General features: G+C 44.8%; 1 protein-coding gene across 1 annotated transcript in view; it reads left to right on the top strand.

Annotated features, from left to right (window-relative positions):
- Positions 1–20,367, top strand: part of itga11b (integrin, alpha 11b) — a 37,189-nt gene extending 16,822 nt beyond the window's left edge. The window contains exons 11-31 of the mRNA XM_069714536.1: positions 2,093–2,237; positions 3,641–3,789; positions 4,489–4,632; positions 5,244–5,447; positions 5,564–5,694; positions 5,819–5,991; positions 9,366–9,505; positions 9,697–9,807; positions 10,188–10,273; positions 10,358–10,562; positions 10,652–10,750; positions 11,683–11,759; positions 11,969–12,052; positions 12,541–12,658; positions 12,988–13,101; positions 13,580–13,666; positions 13,814–13,924; positions 14,144–14,239; positions 14,910–15,023; positions 15,478–15,564; positions 19,702–20,367. Coding sequence (XP_069570637.1) covers positions 2,093–2,237; positions 3,641–3,789; positions 4,489–4,632; positions 5,244–5,447; positions 5,564–5,694; positions 5,819–5,991; positions 9,366–9,505; positions 9,697–9,807; positions 10,188–10,273; positions 10,358–10,562; positions 10,652–10,750; positions 11,683–11,759; positions 11,969–12,052; positions 12,541–12,658; positions 12,988–13,101; positions 13,580–13,666; positions 13,814–13,924; positions 14,144–14,239; positions 14,910–15,023; positions 15,478–15,558 — 2,469 coding nt within the window. The 3' untranslated portion in view covers positions 15,559–15,564; positions 19,702–20,367. The remainder of the gene's footprint in view (positions 1–2,092; positions 2,238–3,640; positions 3,790–4,488; positions 4,633–5,243; positions 5,448–5,563; positions 5,695–5,818; positions 5,992–9,365; positions 9,506–9,696; positions 9,808–10,187; positions 10,274–10,357; positions 10,563–10,651; positions 10,751–11,682; positions 11,760–11,968; positions 12,053–12,540; positions 12,659–12,987; positions 13,102–13,579; positions 13,667–13,813; positions 13,925–14,143; positions 14,240–14,909; positions 15,024–15,477; positions 15,565–19,701) is intronic.
- The last annotated feature ends 4,432 nt before the right edge of the window (positions 20,368–24,799 follow it).

Raw genomic sequence — 24,799 nt, forward strand, 5'->3', positions numbered from 1 at the left:
TAGATTTATATTTCATGATGTTAATGATGACAGGATTTCATCACATTTTCTTCACTAAAGCAAATCACAAATAGTTAAAATTAATTCTGTATCCAGTGACATCAAAAAGTGAAATACTGGTATCATCCTCAAACATCCAGTATCGACGTTGTTCTGGTCCTAACAAATGTCTGAAGCTGCAGGAATAGACACTGAGAAATATTACTCTTGTTTTTCATCCAGGGAAAACCATTTTCAACTGAATTCCAGCATCAGGGAGTGAGAGTGCTGCAGTGGAAACTGTCTATGAGTAACACAAAGCAGATGGATTTTCCGGCACGTAGAGCTGCCAGAAAAACATAGGAGAACAGATTTCAATGCACCCATATATGCACTTGCATTCATCAACATTTATGCACAAATATGCAAAGAGTTTCCTGCTCCTCAGTTTTAGGATTAAGAGGTACAAATATGAAAGCAGGTCACAGGCGCACTAATGTGGAAAACAGACACCAATATCATCTTTAACCGAGTTCTCCTGCAGGAAAACCTTCCTCCTCTCCCTCCTACAGGTCGACAAAAGCAGCATTGTGACATTTAACATTCGATCTGCAGATCTTGTAGACGGGACACTTTGTCGCATTGCATAAAGGATTTGGTCATTCACACCCGACTCACTGGCCTGCAAAGACAATGACTCAACCTTTTACTAAATTTCAAATCTGAACTTTACGTCAGCCAGAGTTCGTCTGAGTGTGTACTCAGTGTGTACACGTGTGAGCAGCGTGACGCTGCTCACACGTTGTGAAACAATTCAACAGAGTTGGAAGATGATTCATGAAGCTTTTTTTCCTCCAAAATTGCCAACAGGTTTTTCATTGTAGAGTCCACACAGGTCTGCAGCTTAAAGCAGACACATGAACTCAGCCAAGTCACTTTGTTACTGAGATCCAACCAGACTGAGCCAAACTGGGATTGAGGAAATGAAGCTGACCAGATGTTATAATTTTAGTTATTCTTAAGGAGAAGCAAGAGTCAGACAGGATGAAATAAATGAACAAATAAACTAACCTCTGTGACCAGCTGTTTGTCACCAGTATTAGATTTTTACACTAGGCTACTCAGGGTAAAAACAGGTGTGACGGGCATGTTTACCACTAGGTTGCATCACCTCTTGTTTTTACAACACTCGTTTGGGAACTCAGTTGCCAGTTTCTAGTGTTTTGAAAGTGAAATGTTGCCCCATTCTTGCCTGATATAGGATTTCAGCTGCTCAACAGTTCAGGCTCTCCTTTGTCACCAGTTCAGCACGCCGCCATGCTGTTGTGATACGCGCAGAATATGGTTTGACATTGTCTTGCTAAAAAACACACAGACAACCATTCACGCTCACCTTCACACCTACGAGCAGTTTAAATTCACTAATTAATCTAACATGCATACATTTGGATTGTGGAAGGAAGCCGGAGTTCCCGGAAAAAAACTTGTGCAAGCAGGGAGAACATGCAAACTCCCACAGAAAGGCTGAGGTTCGAACCCAGAGCTTTCTGCATGTGATGCAACAGTGCCAATTTTATTCATATAGAATTTGATAGAGTAACCTAACAATTCAGCAATTCCTTCATGAGCGATAGCTGGAAGGAAAAACTCAGTTTCAACAGGAAGAAAAAAACAGAACCGTGTTCAGAGGTGGACGGCCATCCCCCCTCAACCGGTTTAAGAGAGGGAGAGCAGAGGAAGAAAACAGCAGCATAGAGATACAAGAGAGAATAAACATGGGGTGTATTGGTGGGGCTGGCATTCGCAGACCGGAAACACGCAACTCCAGAAACAGGAATTGAAAACAAACAAAAGTACAAGAGAGAGAAGACATAACGATATGCAGTGGTGTCATAAATGCATGAAGAGTGAAAGAGGAGTTGATTGTATTATTGGTCCTCTAGCAGCCTACGACAGCATAAGTAAGGGAAGTTTCCAGGTCATCTGAGCCAGCAGTAGCTATAAGTTTACACGAGAAGGGCCTGAAATACAATAATTAATGCTGAGATGGGTATCTGTTGTGCTTACAATACAATATACAGCCCCTCCGTCTAAAACCTTGTTTTCCCTTCAGGATGGTATTCTGCTCGGAGCGGTTGGTGCCTACGACTGGAACGGGGCGGTGCTCAAAGAAACTAAACATGGGAAGTCTATTCCACCAAAAACATCCTACCAGGATGAGTTCCCGGAGGCGCTGAAGAACCACGCGGCCTATCTCGGTATTAACACTGTAAAATGTGATAATAAAGAGCCTGTGTTGTATCTCTTTAGGCTCCAGGCTCAATGGTATTTTGGTGCGGTGCGACGGGCTTTTTCACGCACCAATTTGCGGTTTTCGTAGACCAAGGTCTTCGGCAGCGCCAAGATGGGTGGAACGGGGCTTCAAGCTCTCGATGCACTTTATTTATTAACACCACAACATCAGTGATGTTTGGAGCACATTGCTCTTCATCAGTGTTGTTGATAAATGAATCGCATCGGGAGCTTTAAGTGTGAATAATTTACTTCTGCTCACTCCTCAACGTCGTTCCAGCACCTGATCCCAGTATATTGGATGAGCGCTCTTTGTTCACTTTGACTTTAAATCAATACCAGTGTTCATAAGATGCAGGTTTTTGTCTTATATCGTTGAACAGCTTCCTTGCTTCTCATAATACCAGGGGAAGAGTTATTTATAAATGACCAGGCAAGTCGGTGAAACTCCCGGACGAGTATGACAGCTTCATCCAGCGTAAAGTTTGGATGTCTGCTTCTTCTTCACTCATTAGAAACTGACAGTCCGCTGCGTCACAGCGGTCTGAAAGGAAATGAGAGGAGCTAATTCGATTGACAATCATTGGAGTTGGCTGTGACACGCCTTCTAATTATCTTCAAAAATAGGCCCTTCATTTGTGTTTTTGTTTTGAGTTTAATGATTAATGCATCTGAAATGTACCGAACTTGAAAAGCTGTCTGTAGGAGCTTTAAACTGAACGGTTTCTAGTTGTTCACGCCGTCGGAGCTCCTTAGAGGTGACAACAATCCTTAAACTGTCACTCAGTTCGATAGTGTTGGACAGAACTAACAGCTCACAGATGATTCAGTTATTCAAAAGAAAGATGATGCTCATGATCTCACAATTTCCACGGGAGGAAGGACCCAGATTTTCAACTTTACTCACAAACAGGGAAAAGCAGAGACGACGACGAGGACTTGATTCAAGGCTTTCTGACTGAAGGGGAGTTAATATACTGACTGTGATGGCAAAGTGACTGCAGCTGAGGCTGATTGGGGAAGTGGGAGCAGGTGAGGAGGGAGGAAGGAGGAAGGAGTGACCAGGGAACTGACTGGCATGGTGAAAAACAGAGTGGGGACCTCTAGTGGACGGAGGGAGGAACACAGGCGTAAAAGGAAAAAGAGACGAGACACAAAGACACGTGGGAGCATGAATGTGATTGAAAATCCAATTGCAATGCACCCATAAGATCTTAATATTAATCATTTTGAGTGACCAGAGTGTCGGACAAACAGGCTATTCTACTAAATAACATCCAAATCTCTAATCTGTGAAAAATCCAACAAATAAAAAACATTTCTAGATGTGTGACTTCCACCGATGAGAATCTGTTCCTTCTTGTTTCAGGTTACTCGGTGGGTTCACTTATTTCCTCTCGCGGCTCTCAGCTCTACGTGGCTGGAGCTCCGAGGTTCAACCACACCGGCAAGGTCATCGTCTTCACCCTGAAGAACACTGGAAACCTGACCATCCTGCAGGCGCTGCTGGGAGAGCAGGTCTCTCACACACACACACACACACACACACACACACACACACACACACACACACACACACACACACACACACACACACACACACACACACACACACACACACACACACACACACACACACACACACACACACAAACAGCTTTTGATTTATAGTTTAGCATTAGAATTGACGCTTTGATATTACCTGTGTAACGTGTTGTTTGTGTGGTGCTCTATATCCCAATCAGTAACTGTTTTAATGCTTTCATTTCACTTGCAAACATTTTTATCCTGTCTCGTTGTTTAGTAAGAGACTCCTGATCTTAATCTCTGTTAAATCATTTATTCATACAGAGGTCAATGCCGGTCAATGCTAATTCTCTCGAATGTTTGACCCTCACTGCACACAATGATCTGTGCAGAGTTTGACACTTGAGGGACGGTCTTCTACTCAAAGTGGAAAGTTGTTGTAATCCTGGTCTATTACGCAATGTAGACAGATGTGATGTGGAAACATGAATCCTCCTGTAAACAATTCAACTCAATTTAATTTAGGTCAAAATGACCATGGCACTTTACAAACACAGAGAACAGCCGCCTTCAAATATTTTGGAAATGTTAAACAAACAGTGGTGAAGGGAAAAAGTAAAACAACATACAGTCGTGACGTTTGAATTTTTTTTTGTTTTGTTGAGTTTTTTTTTTTTTTTTTTTTTTCAGATTGGATCATATTTTGGCAGTGAGTTATTATCGATGGACCTCGACAGTGATGGACAGACTGACCTCCTCCTGGTGGCAGCACCCATGTACTACAGCCGAGGCTGGGAGAGAGGCAAGGTTTACGTCTACACCGTCACACCAAAGGTATATACATGTATTCTGTCTTTATCCTCGCAGCTTGTTCAGCTGCTCCGCGCAGCCGAAGTCTAAATAGCTTCACTCTAGCTGGAAATAGACACGCCCGTCCACTACAGCAAAACGTGAGATAGCTACGCTTGGCGATGTCTAGGCGTGACAGTTACACATTTTGCTGTAGTTGATCGGTGTCTCTATTACACGCTTTGTAGGTGTGAATCTTACTTGACGAAGAATCATGTGACCGTGGTGCCAGTACGGAGGTCTTGAGACCAAGTACAAAGGACATTTTTTTTGCCTTATTAGGAGGCAACCGGATGGATTGGAGGTGGAGTTTTTCTTTCGTTGTTTATTTTTTCCAAACCTCAACAATGTTATTGCTCATCCTCTACAGCAAAACGTGTAACTGTCATGTCTAGACATCGCCAAGCGTAGCTATCTCATGTTTTTCTGTAGTGGACGGACGTCTACTTCATGCTTTGCGGTGATACTGGGTTGAACATTTTTCATAGTCCAAAGTGGTGGGAATGCAGTTTTGTATTGGAACAATGTCTCGTTAAACAAAAGGACAAGTGGAAACTGACTAAAATAAAGTAAATAAAACTATTATTTCTCTCTAGACATCATTCATCCTGCAGGGGGCGCTGGAGGTGCCTGATCGCTCCCAAAACTCTCGCCTGGGTTCGGCGTTGGCAGAGATAACCGACATGAACGGGGACGGGTTCAGGGAGCTGGTGGTGGGAGCGCCGCTGGAGGACGACCACCAGGGGGCAGTCTACGTCTTTTATGGCAAGGAAAAACCCACCCAACTGCAATACAGACAGGTAACCACTTCAGTCAGACAAATGGAGTCTGAGCAGGAAAGGAAAACACACCAAAAAAAAACCCTGAGAGAGTTAATTACAGAGAAAGCTAATTCTCTGTCACTTTGCTTCTCCAGCGTTTGTCGGCCGCTGGGTTTTCTGCAGGTCTGAAGTATTTTGGTCAAAGTCTTCATGGCGTTCTGGACTTAAACGCAGACGGGCTTATTGACCTCGCAGTGGGAGCGCTGGGAGCTGCTGTCATCATCTGGTCAGACCATCACATGCAAACACACACAAATAAATCTAAATCTGACAACACCAAAGCTTAACCTCAAAATGAAATACTTCACCTCACAAACACACTCTTCCCTGACGTCACTCCGTCCCTCCAGGTCTCGTGATGTGGTTCAGATTCAGGCCAAGCTGACCTTTGAACCCGAGAAGGTCAACGTCTTCAACAAGGACTGTCAGCGGGGAGGGAAGGACGTCACCTGCATGTCTGTGACCGTCTGTCTGAGCCTGAACTCCAAGACCAACACCAAGACCAACGCCAGGACAGATGTTGGTACGTGGTTTCTCGTACGAATGAATAAAAGGATCCCGGTTCCTCGGTACAATTCGCAAATGCATTCTTTAAAGCAGACATCAAGAAAGCTGGAAAGCTCAGAATAATTTCACCTCGCCTGGAAAGGTAGTCTGACAGCATATATATATATTAAAAAAAACTCCTTAATTCCAAAAGATGGAACAAACTCAGATTATTTCTGCCTCTGTAGGTGCTCAGTCCGCGTTTTGGTCAATCTCGGTTTTATTTAAAGACAACTGGAGTTTCTTAAAGACGATTCGTTCCTGTTTTAACCAAACTTCACCAAAACCAAGAAGAGAAACCCAACAGACAGAACAGCGTTGTTGTTCTGTATGTTGTACATGATGTCACATGATGGCCAGATGAGGCAACGACCCCGAGACCCAGTGACCTCGACGGTCTACAGGACAGCCGGTTGGGTCCCACATGGTACCAAAAAAAAAAACCTGACGATTTTCAAGTTGTTAATGACCCCGTAAGAAGTTAAAACCTGAAGGACGAGGACTCTTTCATGCTTGTTTTCCTTATTTGGAAATACTGTATAATTTGTTATGCAGATGACACCCGGTTATATTTATCTATAAGACCAGATAAAACAAATCAGTTGTATCTGATTTGATGAAAGGTTTGATGGATGAACTATATCTTTTTTCCTTTTATACATTTTCAAATATAAAATACTGTTTTTACGATGACTCGAATGTTTGAGAGATGTAAATTAATATTTCCAGGGACGCCGAGCTAATCAACAGTTTGAATCGCATTATTTAATCAAAAGTCAACGTCAGTTAATTGCCTTCCATCTTTCAGTCCAGACTTGTAACAATATTTACATATATTTATTAATTGTAAAACCGATCACGCCTACAAATTGCCTGGTCACATATCAAAGTGTCAAAGTTGGACAACTGAACTTAAATTTGGACTCACAAAAGAGATCGTGCTGGACTCGCTTCCTTTGTCCAGTCACGGTGTGACGAGGCTCCAACATGTCCTCCTTGAACCCGACAACTCAAGCTGATGTGCCTTTGAGCAAAGCATTTAACTCTCACCTGCTCAGTAGCAACTCCCGCTGTAAAGGAGCAGGTGAGTAAACGGAGGAGTTTTATTCTGCATAACAACACGTGTCCAGCATTCCAGCTGTGTGCAGCCAGATGTTTGGTGTCTTTTGACCGTCGGTATGTAGAACGTCTCCTCATTCCCCCGTAAGACTTGGTGAAGCCACGCTGCTGTCGTGTCTCGGTGTAATTAGCTGCAGATGTGCGGGCCGGCTGCATGGAAACCTCGCTAACATGCTAACAGCAGCCAGCTGCTGTTGAACTGTGTCATTGCTCCTCCCTCCATCACTTCATACCGTCAGACCTTCCTCTCGCCTGCCTCTTCATCAGCTCCTGATCCGCACAGTCATCTGGACCGGATTAGACACACACACACACACACACACACACACACACACACACACACACACACACACACACACACACACACACACACACACACACACACACACACACACACACACACACACACACACACACACACACACACACACCCAGAGGGCAGCTCACTACATGGCATTAAATGAACATGATTAAATAGAAAACAGGATCTGAAGCTTTGTTTGAAGATTTATTCCAGCTTTACCTCGAGTGAATGTCTGACAGTGTCGACGTGGCCGTTGCAACGTGAGCTGTGCTGGACTGAAGCAGCTTCCCTCAGCTCACTGTGCACTCATCAATCAAAACCCAACTTCAGTTGTTAAACAGATGAGAATGAACTCTGGAGTTGCAACCAACAGCTCCCAACAATTAATAAGTGAGCAGGAAATGCATCACTTTATTAATGGATTAAAAATAAGAAGTTATTACCCTATTAGAGGAGTAATGAGGAACAACTTTTACTGTCCTGGATCCTAAATGGTAGAATGAGCTCCAACGACATCAGGACAGCAGAAAGTCTGAACATCTTCCACCACAAACTAAAAACACACCTCTTCAGACTTTAACCTTGAACAGGAGAACTTTAGTATCTTAACATGGAACTTACTGATAGAACTTTGTAGTTTGGCTTTCTGGAAGAAATTCTATTTTCTTGATTCTTGTTGTTCTGGTTTTGAACCCTCATGGTTGAAATGAACTTATTGTAAGTAGCTTTGGATAAAAGCGTCAGATAAATGTAATGTAATGTAATGTAATATAATGAAAGAACTGCAGTAAATTAGGTCCTGTGTGTTGCTTAAATGCACTTAAATGGAAGACTACTATGACCTGACAATGAAGAACACACACACCTTCATGCACAGTGACAGACACGAGTGTATCTGCAACCGTGGGAAGACCACCAACCTCTCTACCTAACTGAGCTCCAAAGAAAGAACTGAGGAATATGCAGAGCAGAGCTGAATACTTTTCTTTTATGTCAGACACACCGGGGCCTTCGGAGTACAGTCTCCATAAATCTGAAAGATTTAGAGTTGAAACCTGTGGAAATTTTTAAGTCTTCCAATGAATGAATGCAAAGGCAGGAAGCCAGTGAGCGACCGTGTCCGTGTTGCTGCACCAACACATTTTACAGTAACACTTTAATACCACTATCTCGCTTTTAAGGGCACATACACACATGTAATAGCTGAACAATCTATAACTCACTGTAATGTACAAAATATTACTCAGGCAAACTGGAGCTGGATAAATGAGCAGCTACTGGCAATCTCCCAAAAATTGCATGCAAAAGATGGTAAAAGGTCTGTACTTGTATAGCGCTTCATCACCTTTTGGTCTCAAAGCTCTTTAACATGGTTTTCCATTCACACACTAATGAGACAGATCACCATGCAGGGTTCTGCCATCAGGAGAACATTCACACACTGATGGTTCACCATCGGGAGCAACTTAGGGTTCAGTGTCTTGCTCAAGGACACTTAGGCATGTGGACAGGAGGAGCTGGGGATTGAACCACCAACCTTCTGATTAGTGTTCAACCCACTCTACTGTCTGAACCACAGCCTCCCTGTGAAGAGAGAAAAAAGAGAAAAAACATAGAAAGGACAATCATATTCCATGATTGTCAATATCCTCATTTATCATTTATCAGCAGATTACAGGTTAATAAAGCTTCCTAATTAGACCAAGTAGTTGTTCTATGTTTTCCTTTAAAGCAGAAGTTGATTATTTGAATGAAGAAGTCACAGCTATCAGATTAATCTGGTTTATGTGATATTACTTTCTCTCAATAATCAAGCAGCGGTGTCCTAAAGTGGGTTCAGGTTATATGTCATCAAAAAATCTGTCCTGGTGGATGTGACTGGACTGTTTTCCCTCTTCTAAGCCTTCGCTCTCCTCTTCATCACCCAGGTGTCTGGTTCAGTCTGGTGTTGGACGAGAGGCGTTTCCCTCCCCGAGCCGTCCTGGACGAATCCGACCGACAGCAGCCCAGAAGTCTTCTTCTGCAGACGGGACGTCAGAAATGTCAACGGATCGGCTTCTCCGTCCAGGTCAGAACACACACACACACACACACACACACACACACACACACACACACACACACACACACACACACACACACACACACACACACACACACACACACACACACACACACACACACACACACACACACACACACACAATCAAACTAATCTGCATCCATCTCTGATCACAAAAACGTCCCTCACACAAGCAGGAGACGACAGATTATGGGCGTCCCATTTCGGTCGTCATGGAGACGGGGTTGCAGAGCCCAGACCAGGGGCCGGTGTTGGACCCAGACTCCCCGAGCAGCCTGAGGTCCGAGGTGAGAGTTCATCACGGTATTTTCTTCTGAATGACGCCACACATTAATGAGTCCGTCACTGAGTTTGTGTTTTTGGTGCACGTGTCTCAACTATCCTGATTTTAGCAAAGAGGTTTAATAACGGCAGCATGACATTTAAAAAAAGAAAAGAAACAGAGGAGCTGAGGCTGGACTGACAAAGTGAGATTTGACCAGAGAGTTTCTCGACCGAGGATTCGAGTCACTGATTTTTAGGGGGAATCAAATGTTTGCATGTTAACACGCTACATTAATATGATAAACATGGCACACATGTGATCTCAATGCTGATGTTTACATTAGTTCATGTGTTCATCTGCCTCATCAAAGACTAACGTGATAATCTTTGTTTCCTGCTGTAGCTTCACTTCTGGAACGGCTGCGAGCAGGAAGACACGTGCGTCCCTGACCTCGTCCTCCACAGTCACACCGACCTCACGAGTGTTCAGTGAGTCACCTGCTCGTTAGAAATGTATGTATTCATATGAAATATTGAGAGACTCAGGTCATTATTTCCTTGTTTCACCTGAAGGCAGTTCTGCAGCTCGAGAGAACGACCTGCTTCCTCGCTCTGCATCCACCAGGGGCCGCCGGAGGACCTGATGTTCGTGGTGGAGTCCGGGCGGAGGAGGGTGGTGGTGTCGGCCTGGCTGGAGAACCGCGGAGAGAACGCATACAGAGCCGGCATCCACATCTCCACCTCCTCCAACCTGCTCTTCTCCAGCCTCTTAGTCAAGGTACTCAAACTGGCTTCTGTCAGTCTTTGACAAGTCAAAGTGTCTCTAACCCCCCCCTTGTCTCTCTCTCACCCCCTCCCCCCCAACAGGACCCATCTGACATCCAGATCGAGTGTGACTCTGGGGACAGACTGGCCAATCAGAGGAGCTGTAACATCAGCGCTCCATTTTTAAAGTCGTTGTCCCAGGTAGGCGTGATGATTTATGATTTATTCAGTTTCTAAAAGTAAAAAAAAATATCCCAAAAAAGAAAAAGGAAATACAACCCTGTTGGGACGCTGTGTAAACTTTAATAAAAACTGAAAGCTACTCCCAACTTTTTCTGGCATCAAATTCAAAATACGCACATATTTTTCATAAAACAATAAAATGTCTCCCTTTTCAAGATTTGATGTTGTCTTTAGTCTATTTTCAATTAAATATGGGTTTCTATGATTTGCAAATAAATGCATTCTGTTTATGTTTTATATATATATATATATATATATATATAACTTCTTGGGAAACAGGGTTGTAAATAAAAATAAAATTGATGGTAGGAGTTTGACAGAAAACAAAGAGTATAAGATAACAGTTGAAAGTGCAGACAGATTAACAGGTGTTGTTAGACTGCCATACAGCTGTCAGACTAATGATAGTGATTAAACAGAGCAGGAATATGCTTCCAATGACAGCCATCGACTTAAATCCTTCATTAGCCTAATGAGCCTTCCTGTAAACACGATCACGTCCCTGCCTCTCACTGCACGGCCCCTCGGGCCTCCACAGCCCGTCTGAATGAAGTCCAGTTTACTGATCCAGGCTCTGGTTGAGATTACTGCCAGCTTCCTTTAACGAGGCTCTGAGCTGCCGGATCAGGTGAGACGGAGCCGGAGGGAAACACGTGAAGAACAGCTTCAGTCTGACCACAGAGACGGAGGACGAAAGAAAACACAAAAACAAAGAGCTAAACATGGTGGTCCAAATATTTAGAGTTCTGTCTGTTAACACGTTCTCATTAAAAGCATCAAGAACTGATGAGATCTGATGGAGGAAGAAGAACTGAAAGAATATGTGCTGACACTGAATGTAATCTGATCAATATCACGTCAGTTTTTCAAAACTTTTAGTTTTTTTGCAGGTAACTTTCCGTCTGGAGTTCGAGTTCAGCACTTCCGTCTTCCTGGATCACCTACAAGTCGTCATGGTAACCACCAGGTGAGGAGACTGATGCCATTTGTAAAGTGATGGTTTAAATACGTAGATCATCCACGTGATTTTATGTGTGTTCAGTAAAACAGACCTCCAAACAAACCCTGCATGAGCAGATCTTCCCCGACGCGCCCTCTGTTGTGCTCTTCCACCATATTTCTCTTGTTTCTTTTGGTTAAAGTTGAACACAGTTTCCGTGTCTGTGTGTTTTTCAGTGAGGGAGAGGAGGGATTCCCAGATGACAACATGAACGACATCTTCCTCCCTTTGAAGTACCAAACGGACCTCCTCTTCACCAGGTGGCAAAAACAGATTTGGAACATTTTGTAATTTAAAAGTGAAACTCTAGTATGTGTGTTAGAAAGTGGTGGAAGAAGATAAATGTTTGCCAACAGCTATTTTTTAGCAGAGTTTATTTGCAGGTTTAAAATGTGTCTGACACATTAAGTAAGTTTATTAAAAGTCTTGTCTGTTATATTTTATCCAAACAAATCCCTGAACAAACACTTTTATAAATGAAAAGTTTGAATTAAATATTACAAATCCCAGTAAAAAAAAAAAAAAAAAAAAAAAGAGCCATGTTTTGGATCCTTTATCAAAGGAAATATTGAATTATTGATTTAGTACATGTCCAACATTTTTTTCTCTGTGAGAGATGTCAATCAATTTGGGATCAACAGCACATTTACGTTTTCTGCCCTTCAGTTATGTTTGACCCCATAAAGGCTTGAGAGGTTTATGAAATATGAAACGATATTTCACTTCCTCTTCCCTCCTCCTCTGATAGAGAACCGAACCCTCCTCGTTTTGAAATCAGAGCCGACTCCCCCTCTTCATCCTCTTCACCCTCTTCATCCTGGGACCCACCAGACAGCAGCTCTCACACCTTCAACCTCACTTATTATGCAAGTAGAAGAAAACAATTATTAATTTACTCACAGAGTCCAAAGGATTTACAGAAAATACTGCGTTGTTGACAAATGAGACACAGCGAGCTTGTCTCATTCAAGAAATATCGAATATAATCTGTGGAAATCTCCACCCAGAAACAAATAACTCTTATAATAGTGACATAACTTCTAGTTTTTTTTTTTTGTTTTGTTTGTCTGTGTAATATCAAAAACTACTGACCAGACGTCAGGGGAATGGTAGAAACAATAATTATAGAAATTATAACGAGTTTTTTTAATTACGTTATTGTTTCATCATAAATATCTTTGACTTTCGTGTGCAGGTCCAGAACCTCGGCGTCTTCCCGGTGCAGGACGTCGTGTTCAGGGCGGATATCTGGGCTGTGACCAGGCAGGGGAACCAGCTGGTCGACATCACAGACTACACCATCGAACAGGTAATCTTTGAATAATCATTTAAAAAGGAAGAACTCTTATTCACAGGTGGATGTGGCAGAACAAAATTATATTAGAGTAATGTCATTGTTCATTTAATGTTACAGATAACACCAACAACGACAATAATAAAAGTAATAATTAAAAAAAAGAGAGCTCAGGTGCGGATCTGTGCATTTCTGAATGGGAACATGTTTCTTCCCATTTAAATGATTTTTAGCAGGTTATGGGAGATAACAAAAGCTGTCTAGTGGTTTTCTGGAGGAAGAAAAGCTCATTTTAAAAACTTCTTCAATAACAAAAGAGAGCAAATCTCAAGGATTTACAGATTTAGGATTTAGCTGCTGACAGTTGTAGTTCAGAAGTAAAAGGACAATGTGAGTGAGGAAGGATACGTTGCATGCTTTAATCTTTTAAAGATTAGAGATTAGACACAGAAATTATAAAACACAATCACGCCTGTCCTCGTCTCCCTCTCAGCAGGTCGCTGAGTCCGACTGCACGCTGCCTCATTTCAGAACCGCTAATCTCATCAAAGCGGAGGACCTGAGTCACCTGTCGCAGCTGGTAAGACCTGTCTCCTGCAGTTAGAAAGCACTTTTCTAACTCTGTCCCCATTGGAATAGTAAACCATGTGTGTGTGTGTGTGTGTGTGTGTGTGTGTGTGTGTGTGTGTGTGTGTGTGTGTGTGTGTGTGTGTGTGTGTGTGTGCAGAACCACAGTAACAGTGCGAGTGTGTCGGCCCGGTGCAGACTGAGCCTGTCGGCCTCCAGAGAGGTGAAGGTGGTGCTCAGAGGAAGACTTCAGCTCCCTGCTCTGCTCGCTGTGAGTCACTCTGAAAACTGTTTTTATATTAAAGTTTTTATAAAACCAATTAAAAAGTAATAAAACCTCCATCTTTAGAGTTCAAACATTTTAACTCCCCGACAGAGAAGAAGCTCTGGTTATTAATGAGAAACCTGAAGTGTTTGATTGGATCCCATTTGGTTGATTTGTAACATCCAGTCTCCATCTTTATCTCCATGACAACCACCCATCTTCCAGGTAAAGTTCAGGTCTCTGGAGCTGCTGACTGCTGCCTCCATCCAGCTGGAGGAGTCCAGTCCCACCTTCCTCCAGGAGGACAGACTCATCAGACAGGTGACACTCTCCGCTGTGACTGACCGACTAATCAATTAATACTATTTACTATTAATTCATTATAAACTTCACAAACAGAAGAGCGATAACTGGACTGTTGGATCAGACTGTTTTAGTTCGAGCTCAATGGGAAGGCCAGGCTGCACCATAACTACAACACCACACCTGAGATACCCGAACACACACCTGCTGCAAGCAAACCGCTGACAATAACCAGAAACATATCCAGAAATGTTTATTCTGCCTTAACTTAAAACATTATTCTGACGCAGCAGCTGACAAATGAAAAAGTAACTTACAAATTAAAATACAAACTTATCAGCCAGAATGATTTTTAATGGTATTTTAACTCAGGGATAAACACACTAACTTCATTTATATAAGAATTGATTTTTTTTTGTCACCTACTCCGAACTACCAGACAGGATTGCCACGTATAGAAATGATACTTGAACTGTGCTGCCACCTGCTGTCAGAAAGTGATATTACGCTCAGTTCTGTCTCACGTTGGCAGCAGGGTTGTTAAAACTTGTGATTCACTTTAACAAGAGTGGTGGTGTTTGTATGAAGAAATGCAGAAGGATGTGTAACTTTGTTTTCTGTGATTTTGTGTCAACTCACCTGTTTCAGTCTTTCAGAGTGATGATAGTTGTTGTGTTTTGTGCTGCAGATAATCCTGGACCTGAGGAAGGAGGAGGATCACTCCATCCCCATCTGGATTATACTGGGCAGCTCGCTGGGAGGCCTGCTGCTGTTTTCATTGATAGTCCTGGCCCTATGGAAGGTACACACACACACACACACACACACACACACACACACACACACACACACACACACACACACACACACACACACACACACACACTGTCCAGTCACAAGCTAGTTTTTACATAAAAAACGTTAAAAAAAAAATCTGCAGCTAATTTGAAATCTTGTCAAAATTTCAACACAAAACATCTTTAATAAATAACAATGAAACTAGTGAGCACATGTTTGTGATTGTTTTTTGGTATGGTTTGTGTTTTTAAAGGTTATTTTTGGTCCAGTGTTGAAGTCATGGTTTGGTTTAATTTACCATCAAAATCTGGTTTGGTCCATTTAGGCTGCAGTTAATTTGATTTGGATTCTGTCTGGTATATCTACACAATTATTAAGAGTTATTGTCTTATAATTTCATCGTTATGCTGTCAGTAGTTCAGTGTGTAGTTACAATTGTGTGTCTGTTTCATTCTCAGCTGGGCTTCTTCAACAGACGGAGAAGAGAGGAGAAGGAGGAGCAGCCTGTAGCCAATGGGAAGGCAGCGCAGGAGCTATAATAAAAAGTGGGTCTTCATTAACTTGCAAAGTAAAAATATATAAATCTATTTAAAATATAATCAAATGATGTTGTTACTGAGAAAGACACTTTTAATCTCGAACCCGCCAACGTGACGACATCGCCTGAACGCATCGTGAGCGTCTCTCGGAGACCCGATGATTCACCCCAAATAATCACCAACTTGTCAAATCCACATCTATGAGCTGCTTGTCGATGACGGTGGTCTCCAGCCGGACCTCCTGAATTAAACACGTCCACAGGACCTCCTGAATTAAACACGTCCACAGGACCTCCTGAATTAAACACGTCCACAGGACCTCCTGAATTAAACACGTCCACAGGACCTCCTGAATTAAACACGTCCACAGCCCACTGATGACGAAACCTTCTGATGGTGGAACAAATTAGCCTCTGAGGCTGAACTCAGTCAGTCCTGCAGAAAACTAACTTCTCATCAGCACCAGCCACGATCCTTCAAAGTCCTTTTAATACTCCGGTCTAAACGCTGAGTTAAAGTTTATCATCACGTCTCCACCAACCTCCAAACTCATCTGATCACATGAATCACTTTGATTTGTTAGAGTTACAAATTTAAAGACCAAAGCAGTGAAAGATGAAGTTTTCCATCACAGCTCGCTTCAAAACTTTAGTCATTTGTTTTTACACATCTAATGTTACGTTTGGAAGATTAGATGTCCAGTCGCAGAGAGGAGCCGTCAGGGTGAGCAGCAGGAGGCTCAGGAGGAGGCCCGGGAGGAGGCTCAGGAGGAGGCTCGGGAGGAGGCTCGGGAGGAGGCCCGGGAAGAGGCTCGGGAGGAGATTGGGGAGGAGATTGGGGAGGAGGCTCAGGAGGAGTATCGGGAGGAGGTTGAGGAGGAGGCTCGGGAGGAGGTTGAGGAGGAGGCCCGGGAGGAGGTTGAGGAGGAGGCCCGGGAAGAGGCCCGGGAGAAGGTTGAGGAGGAGGCTCGGGAGAAGATTGGGGAGGAGGCTCGGGAGGAGTTTGAGGAGGAGGCCCGGGAGAAGGTTGAGGAGGAGGCTGGGGAGGAGGCCCGGGAGGAGGTTGAGGAGTAGGCTCGGGAGAAGGCTCGGGAGGAGTAGGCACGGGAGGAGGCCCGGGAGGAGGAGGCCCGGGAGGAGGTTGAGGATGAGGTTGGGGAGGAGGCCCGGTAGGAGGCTGAGGATGAGGCTCAGAAGGAGGCTCGGGAGGAGGTTTAGGAGTAGGCTCGGGAGAAGGCTCGGGAGGAGTAGGCACGGGAGGAGGCCCGGGAGGAGGTCGAGGAGGAGGCTGAGGAGGAGGAGGTGAGGCTCGGGAGGAGAGGCTCGGGAGGAGGCTTGGGATGAGGCTCAGAAGGAGGCTTGGAGGAGGTTGGGGAGGAGGCTCGGGAGGAGGTTGAGGGGAGGAGGTTCGGGAGAAGGTTGAGGAGGAGGTTCGGGATGAGGCTCGTTGAGGAGGAGGCTCGGAGGAGGTTGGGGGAGGAGGGTTTGAGGAGGAGGCCCGGGAGGAGGAGGAGGAGGCCCGGGAGGAGGTTGAGGAGGAGGCCCGGGAGGAGGTTGAGGAGGAGGCCCGGGAGGAGGTTGAGGATGAGGCGGGAGGAGGAGGAGGAGGCTCGGGAGGAGGCTCGGGAGGAGGTTGAAAAGGAGGTTCAGGAGGAGGTTTAGGAGGAGGCTCAGGAGAAGGCTCGGGAGGAGTAGGCACGGGAGGAGGCCCGGGAGGAGGAGGCCCGGGAGGAGGCTGAGGAGGAGGTTGAGGATGAGGCTCAGAAGGAGCAGGCACGGGAGGAGGTTGAGGAGGAGGCTTGGGAGGAGGCCCGGGAGGAGGCTGAGGAGGAGGCCCGGGAGGAGGTTTAGGAGGAGGCTCGGGAGGAGGTTGAAGGAGGAGGCTCGGGAGGAGGTTGAGGAGGAGGGTCGGGAGGATGTTCGGGAGGAGGCCCGGGAGGAGGTTTAGGATGAGGCTCGGGAGGAGGTTGAGGAGGAGCCTCGGGAGGAGGCTCGGGAGGAGGTTGAGGATGAGGCTCAGGAGGAGGCTCGGAAGGAGGTTGAGGATGAGGCCCGGGAGGAGGTTGAAGATGAGGCCCGGGAGGAGGTTGAAGAGGAGGCTCAGGAGGAGGTTGAGGAGGAGGCTCAGGAGGAGGCTCGGGAGGAGGCTCAGGAGGAGGTTGAGGAGGAGGATCGGGAGGAGGTTGAGGAGGAGGGTCGGGAGGAGGTTTAGGATGAGGCTCGGGAGGAGGTTGAGGAGGAGGCTCGGGAGGAGGCTCGGGAGGAGGCTCGGGAGGAGGTTGAGGATGAGGCTCGGGAGGAGGTTGAGGAGGAGGCTGAGGAGGAGGCTCAGGAGGAGGCCCGGGAGGAGGTTTAGGAGGAGGCTCAGGAGGAGGCCCGGGAGGAGGTTTAGGAGGAGGCTCGGAAGGAGGTTGAGGATGAGGCCCGGGAGCAGGTTGAAGAGGAGGCTCAGGAGGAGGTTGAGGATGAGGCTCAGGAGGAAGCTCCGGAGGAGGTTGAGGAGGAGGCTGAGGAGGAGGCTCAGGAGGAGGCCCGGGAGGAGGTTTAGGAGGAGGCTCGGGAGGAGGCTCGGAAGGAGGTTGAGGATGAGGCCCGGGAGCAGGTTGAAGATGAGGCCCGGGAGGAGGTTGAAGAGGAGGCTCAGGAGGAGGTTGAGGAGGAGGTTCAGGAGGAGGCTCAGGAGGAGGTTGAGGAGGAGGTTGAGGAGGAGGATCGGGAGGAGGTTGAGGAGGAGGGTCGGGAGGATGTTCGGGAGGAGGCCCGGGAGGAGGTTGAGGATGAGGCTCGGGAGGAGGTTGAGGAGGAGGCTCGGGAGGAGGCTCAGGAGGAGGCTCGGGAGGAGGCTCGGGAGGAGGCTCAGGAGGAGGTTGAGGATGAGGCTCAGGAGGAAGCTCCGGAGGAGGTTGAGGAGGAGGCTGAGGAGGAGGCTCAGGAGGAGGCCCGGGAGGAGGTTTAGGAGGAGGCTCGGGCGGAGGCTCGGAAGGAGGTTGAGGATGAGGCCCGGGAGCAGGTTGAAGATGAGGCCCGGGAGGAGGTTGAAGATGAGGCCCGGGAGGAGGTTGAAGAGGAGGCTCAGGAGGAGGTTGAGGAGGAGGCTCAGGAGGAGGCTCGGGAGGAGTTTTGAAGAGGAGGTTCAGGAGGAGGTTTAGGAGGAGGCTCAGGAGGAGGTTGAGGAGGAGGTTGAAGAGGAGGCTCAGGAGGAGGTTGAGGAGGAGGCTCAGGAGGAGGTTGAGGAGGAGGCTCAGGAGGAGGCTTAGGAGGAGGTTGAAGAGGAGGCTCAGGAGGAGGTTGAGGAGGAGGCTCAGGAGGAGGTTGAGGAGGAGGCTCAGGAGGAGGCTCAGGAGGAGGTTGAGGAGGAGGCATCAGACTCTCAGGAGCCCGACAGCAGGCTGGATAACTAAGCACCGAGTCAAACAGAGTTGGGAACAGAGTAAAAACTAAGCGTCCGATCGGCGTCACCACAGAAGGAGGCGCTGCAGGTCCGGGGTATTTAAGCAGGAGGAGGTTTGATGGGCTGATTGAGTCCAGGTGTGTGACAGGTGATCAACGGCAGCTGGATTGAGTGACAGACAGACAGACAGGATACACAAGGAGAAAGAGGGGAAGGGAGGCGAAAAGGATGAAGGAAGCCAGAAACGGGCAGATCCTGACATCTGATGTCAGTAGTAGGTCGGGAGGGATGTCATGACAGGCTGGTGTAAACAACAATAAACAACAAATACAATCGATGATTTACAGCTCACACTTTCACCGTATTTAGAAAGCAGTCTATAAAACACGGTGGTCTCAGCTGAGACCTGTTTTTCAACTCCCATGTCCCGAAGCAACCGAGTATGGCATTTGGCCGACCAGTGGTGTAACATCATTCATTCGTTCATTCGTGCCCTCGGTAGGTTTCTCCGGGGCAACGGCCAAAAATAAGATTCAGTCTGTAAAACGAAACAGAATTTTATTTTGAAGGTCCCATATCGTCTAAATTCAGATTCCCAAGTCTTGTTTTTGTATTAATGTTAAGTGTGGGTGCAGTATCAATAGAACAATGCACACAACCACGCTTCAGCAACTATGCCTGTAAACGAGTCATTTGGACTTCTGTAAGTTTGTGATGTCACAAACTGACACTCGTATCATATGTCGCCCTCAGCACGGTCCAACCTTTAATGTGGAAGAAAACACAGAGCGGTGGGTCGTCGTGGAGCTAGCCCGTGAGAACCGGTGGTTGGCCTGGGCGTGAGCGAGTCGGCCAATCAGAAGAGGAGGTACTTCATATCAATGCACCTTAAAGACTAAACAGCCGGTTGTTTGAGGAGCTCCAGAAACAAGCTGAAGAGAGGAGGAGGTGTAAAACTATACCGAGATGCTTTTCGGTACTTTAAACCAGAAAAATATCTTCTCATGATCGAAAGTCTGTAAATAAAACACCAGGAAAGAGTAAAATATGGGACCTTTAAGATCCAGAGGATTTTGTTTAAACTGCTACTGTGTTGGGATAGAAATTATTTTAATTAAGAAAAACATGAGATGACAATAAACTACCTAATTTGGCTGATTTATTTTTATTGTTTCCTTTTTTATACTAATGGAAATTGTAAATGCATTTTTATATAGACATTTTAAGTTGTTATTAAATGTATAGCTGACGCACTTTTGTTATATAAAGTCAAACTTGTACTTTTGGATATACACTTGTATGATTAATGAGGAATGTGGCATTATTGTTGGATATGAAGTTGTTGTCTATAAAACTTTGCACTGTTGTTGTTGATGTACACAATGTGTTCTGGTCATTTTGTGTTGATAATGGAATAAAGCTGAGAAATTTAAAGGATGTGTGTTGTGCTTTATAACATGCTGTCACCATCTTGATAGTTCGGAGCGGTTTGGAGCAGGAAGTGACCATATTTGGACAGGTTAGGGGAGGAGCCAGCGGTGGATCTGACCGATCTGATTGGAAACCTGACGATACTACGTCCCGCCCACCGATAGCTGTCACCTGACTGCACCACAGGCCTGTCAATCAAACAGACACGCCCCCAAAAACAGGTCTTCTTGAATCTTCTTTTCTAATGAATGAGGGATTATTTTCAGATGGACCTCCAGAAAACTAATAAGAAGGAGTGACTTTAGCTAACAACACCGAGAGAACTGATGGACACATTTTATTCACTTTGGATTTGATGAGAGAAGTTGAATGGGAGTCTATGGAGCCGGAGGCTTTTTGGAGCCGACCTCTAGTGGTACTCGCTGGTATTGCAGCTGAAGACACTTCTGGATCAGAACCATTTTACAGACCTGAAGCTACGAACTCTTTAATATTCAGTCTGTGATTAGAACTCAAACTGTCACTACTTTAATAAATATTGTTTCTCACTTCCTCTGTTGAACTGTTGCTGCTCTCACTCACTGTCAGGATGTGTTTTGTTGACTTCGGTTGAGCCTTTAAAACCTGCGTCCTCAGCCCACTTCTGTAATCCCACCTCACTCTGAACTCCAACACTTTAATCACAGTCGCAGGCCTGATTACCAGCGATGAGCAGAAGGTCTCCAGGTACTGTCTGCATGCTGCGAATACCAAAACAGACATTATTGACTTTATAGGAACACAAAAACACACCTCACTGTGTGGCACTACCACATAGGGTTTATTATCACATGAAGGTCGGTTTGTGTCTTTATTATGCAACTAACAGTTTTCAGAGCAAACGTCTCACACTGCAATCAAAAGTCAAGTTTGGAAATAAAAACAAACATGAACAGAATAAAATGATTTGGTTTTCAAACTTTTACAGTTTTGTTAGTTTTGGTTGCAGAATTCAGAAATTTGCTGATGAGTTTTTGATTGCAACCCACCAATAGAAACTCCTGTCTCATCCATCGGTCCAGCCGTCATCCAACTCAACTCGCAAACAAACCTTTTTCTTTTCCGATCAAAGGTTTGAGACATGGAAACAGAAAGATTTGATTTGCAATCAAAACTTCTCACAGCAGAAAAAATACGAGCAAATTTGTTTGCAATCCAAATAATGTTATTCCCAGTTCGTATATTTTGACTTTTGACAAGCTGCGGACTCGTGGTGGATGTCCCACTGAGGCGAAGACCCTTTACAAGCTGGAATGCAAAATGAAATTGCAAGTGAAATGATTTTGACTGGTTCATTTTTGATTTCAGTGCCAGAAATTTCCTCTCAAAACTGTTCTTTTCTTGCATAATAAAAATACAAATCTTTGCTTTATAAAGGTTATACATGTGGAACAGTCTGTCTGACATTCGTCCTTTTAAAATTGTAATTGTATCTCCACTGGTGATCAGAAGAAGCATATGGGACTTTTTACTTCATAGAGCGATCTGATTACAGCTAAAGGTTTATTTATATCAGGTATTATGGAGCTGGAGAGGATCTGTTTTCACCTGGCATCATCAATCCTGCCGTGACTGAATCACAAACAGCCATGTTTACGCCGTCGACTCCCATCTGGCACTTCATGTCTCCACAGCGTCCTGAGCGAGGACTTGAGATCGGATCGGATCGGATCAACCCCCCCCTGCATACACACACACACACACACACACACACACACACACACACACACACACACACACACACACACACACACACACACTCTCTCTGTATGCAAATGACCACGTCAGACTACTTCACCAGTTGAACCTCAGCGATCCAGTCAGATGAATTCATCGTTCCAGCATCTCTGCAGCTGCTGTGGATAAAAGGGGCGGGGCTTCCCACCGCTGTGTGTCTGAAATGACACTAAATAAACTAAACCCAGCAGAGCCTTTGTTGAAACAAGTTTCATGTAGCAGATTGAGTTTTCAGTGACATGTTTCTGCTTTCTGGAAGTTGTTGGCAGATGCTGTTTCTGATTGATTTTCAAGCAGGTTCTGGGGTCATAGACAGATTTACATTTACTTCTGATGGACAGAATGTAAGTGAGAAAGTGTGAACTATTTTCTGAGGATATACTTTTCCCAAAAAAGTATGCAGCTCTCATCTCTGCATTTATACTTGAAGGTTGTAAAGACAAATTGCAGAAGTCAAACTGTGAGGGTTTAAAAGTGCCTTTCATCTCCTCCAGGTGGTTAGAAACCCTCAACAGGTCCGTTCTCCTCCTTTTTCTGCTTGGTTCTGTAGATGTATGAACTGAACTCATAAACCAACAAGATGGTGTTCCTCTAAAGTCCTGCAAGTTGAAATGATTTAGTCATAAAATGTGTTGAAGTCGGTCGGTCGGTCTCGGTTCTCCGGTGGACCAGCGTGAGACCCCGTTCAGGACCAAGCAGGAGTAGACAACAGAGGGACGGATCACACGTTACCTGAAAACACCTGCGAGAGTGAATCCTGCTGCTGTTTGAGACTCTTTGAATATTCACAGCTGGAGAAAAAAAAAAATCAATAACAGAACACGACCCATAAATAAAACCCAAGGCTTTTAATTTGACAGAATTTATTCTGCAGGAAGTTCACAACAGATGACTTCTTCTTTTTTGGAGAATCTTTGGCTTCATTTCAGCCACAGAAACCTGGTTTACAACTCAAAGCTCCCCGTCAGAACATCAACACTCCTGCAGGAGGACATAAAAACTGATCCGCTGAAAAATAAAATGAACACTCACATGGCACAGCCAACGGCAGCTGGAAGCCTGAAATCATCCCGTATCGCCCCGACATGGTTAATAAAATCAATGGACTGCTCGAATCTGGAGAGACGCTCATTATGGCAAAGTTATCATCAAACCCTGAATACAAATCATTTTCATTTGCACTTTCCATCACCTGATTGGGAGATAATGCATCAACTGTCAGGGCAGAAGGAGCCTCTGAAGAAAACGGAGGCGACACGTTGACCAAACAGCTGCAGAGTTACAGAAGAAATTTAAATTTGTGTTTCCCAGAGTTCTGCTGTCACTCAAACACTTCCTGCTCTTTGCTTATTGATCGGTTTATTTCCCAGACAAAAGGATGCAGTCAGGCTTTGCAACCCTCTGATGTCCTGCAGCTTTAAAAAGAAAAAGAAAAAATACAAACAAGAAATAAATAATAATCCGTTCTCTGTGGATGCAGTGAAACAGACTGCATGTGATTTACAGGTTTCCTCTGAGGATCAGACGACTCAACCGTGAATATCATCAACAAGTTTCAGCAACGCAGTGAAAGCTCATGTTTTACTTTCTCTGTTGTATAATTTGTTTTAATCGAAGGACATCAATAGAAACAGAGGAAAAGGCCCGTCAGTGTTCGTTCTCTTTAAATGTCTGGTTTTTCTGAACAGCAGTCACAAAAAAAAAACATGGAAGGTATCAAAAATAAAAAGAAACACAGCAGATGAGGAGCCAACTGTTGACAAGACAGAGCACTCGTTCCAATCTGCAGAACTTTACCCATCAGCCATCTGGATAACAGATGGTTTCCTGCTTCGCTCCCTTTAACCTTTAAAATTAAAAAATTAAAAAGTCAAACTGGGCTGTGGGAAACTTGACAAATATTTGTTGTATTTGTGACTCAAATAATTAAAGGACGAGTTTCACATTCAGTAAAATCCTCTTCTCTAATATAATCACAGTAAATAGAAAGCTGGTTAGTTTAGCAGTATTTCATTTGATGATTTAACTTTCCATCATTTTCTGGTTCTGTGTTTCTGATGGTGAATCCATCATGTTTGTGTTACGACTGTTGATTGGAACAAACGGGACATTTGAAGAGGTGATTTTGGGCTGTAGGATACCATAACAGGCGTTTTTCACCGTTTCCTGACAGAAAAAGAATAAACGCACTCATCAATAAGAAGAGAAAAAAGAAATCCTTGGATGAAAAGCTCTGCACGGATCATTCATCTGAGCCATGAAACACCTCGATAGAAGCGACGGACAGTTTTAAAGGGCCGAGAGGACAGAAAGACCCGATCTGAAATCTGATCCGGATGAACATGCAGAACACCAACACATTATTACGGAGTGACGTCCAGAAAAGCAACGATTCATCTTCGAAGAATTCATTTCTAAAGCTGTTTTTTCTAAAGCTGAGACGACATTCAGGGTTTCAAAATAAAACACTCGGGTCTGAGCTGCTACACAGAAACAATCCCAACCGTAATCCTACCGAGTCCTTCTGAAGAAACCTCGTCCGTGTTTTTATCATTACAAAAACTTTAACAGCTTCCATCATGTTCGAACACAAACTGAGAGAATCGCTGTCGCGGGAAAACTGCACGTCTGAAACATGGACTTT

The sequence above is a fragment of the Brachyistius frenatus genome, unplaced genomic scaffold (genome assembly GCF_029030835.1).
Source record: "Brachyistius frenatus isolate BFR_SWC_R1_liver_20210118 unplaced genomic scaffold, ASM2903083v1 Contig_131, whole genome shotgun sequence".
NCBI classification, from domain to species: Eukaryota; Metazoa; Chordata; class Actinopteri; family Embiotocidae; genus Brachyistius; species Brachyistius frenatus.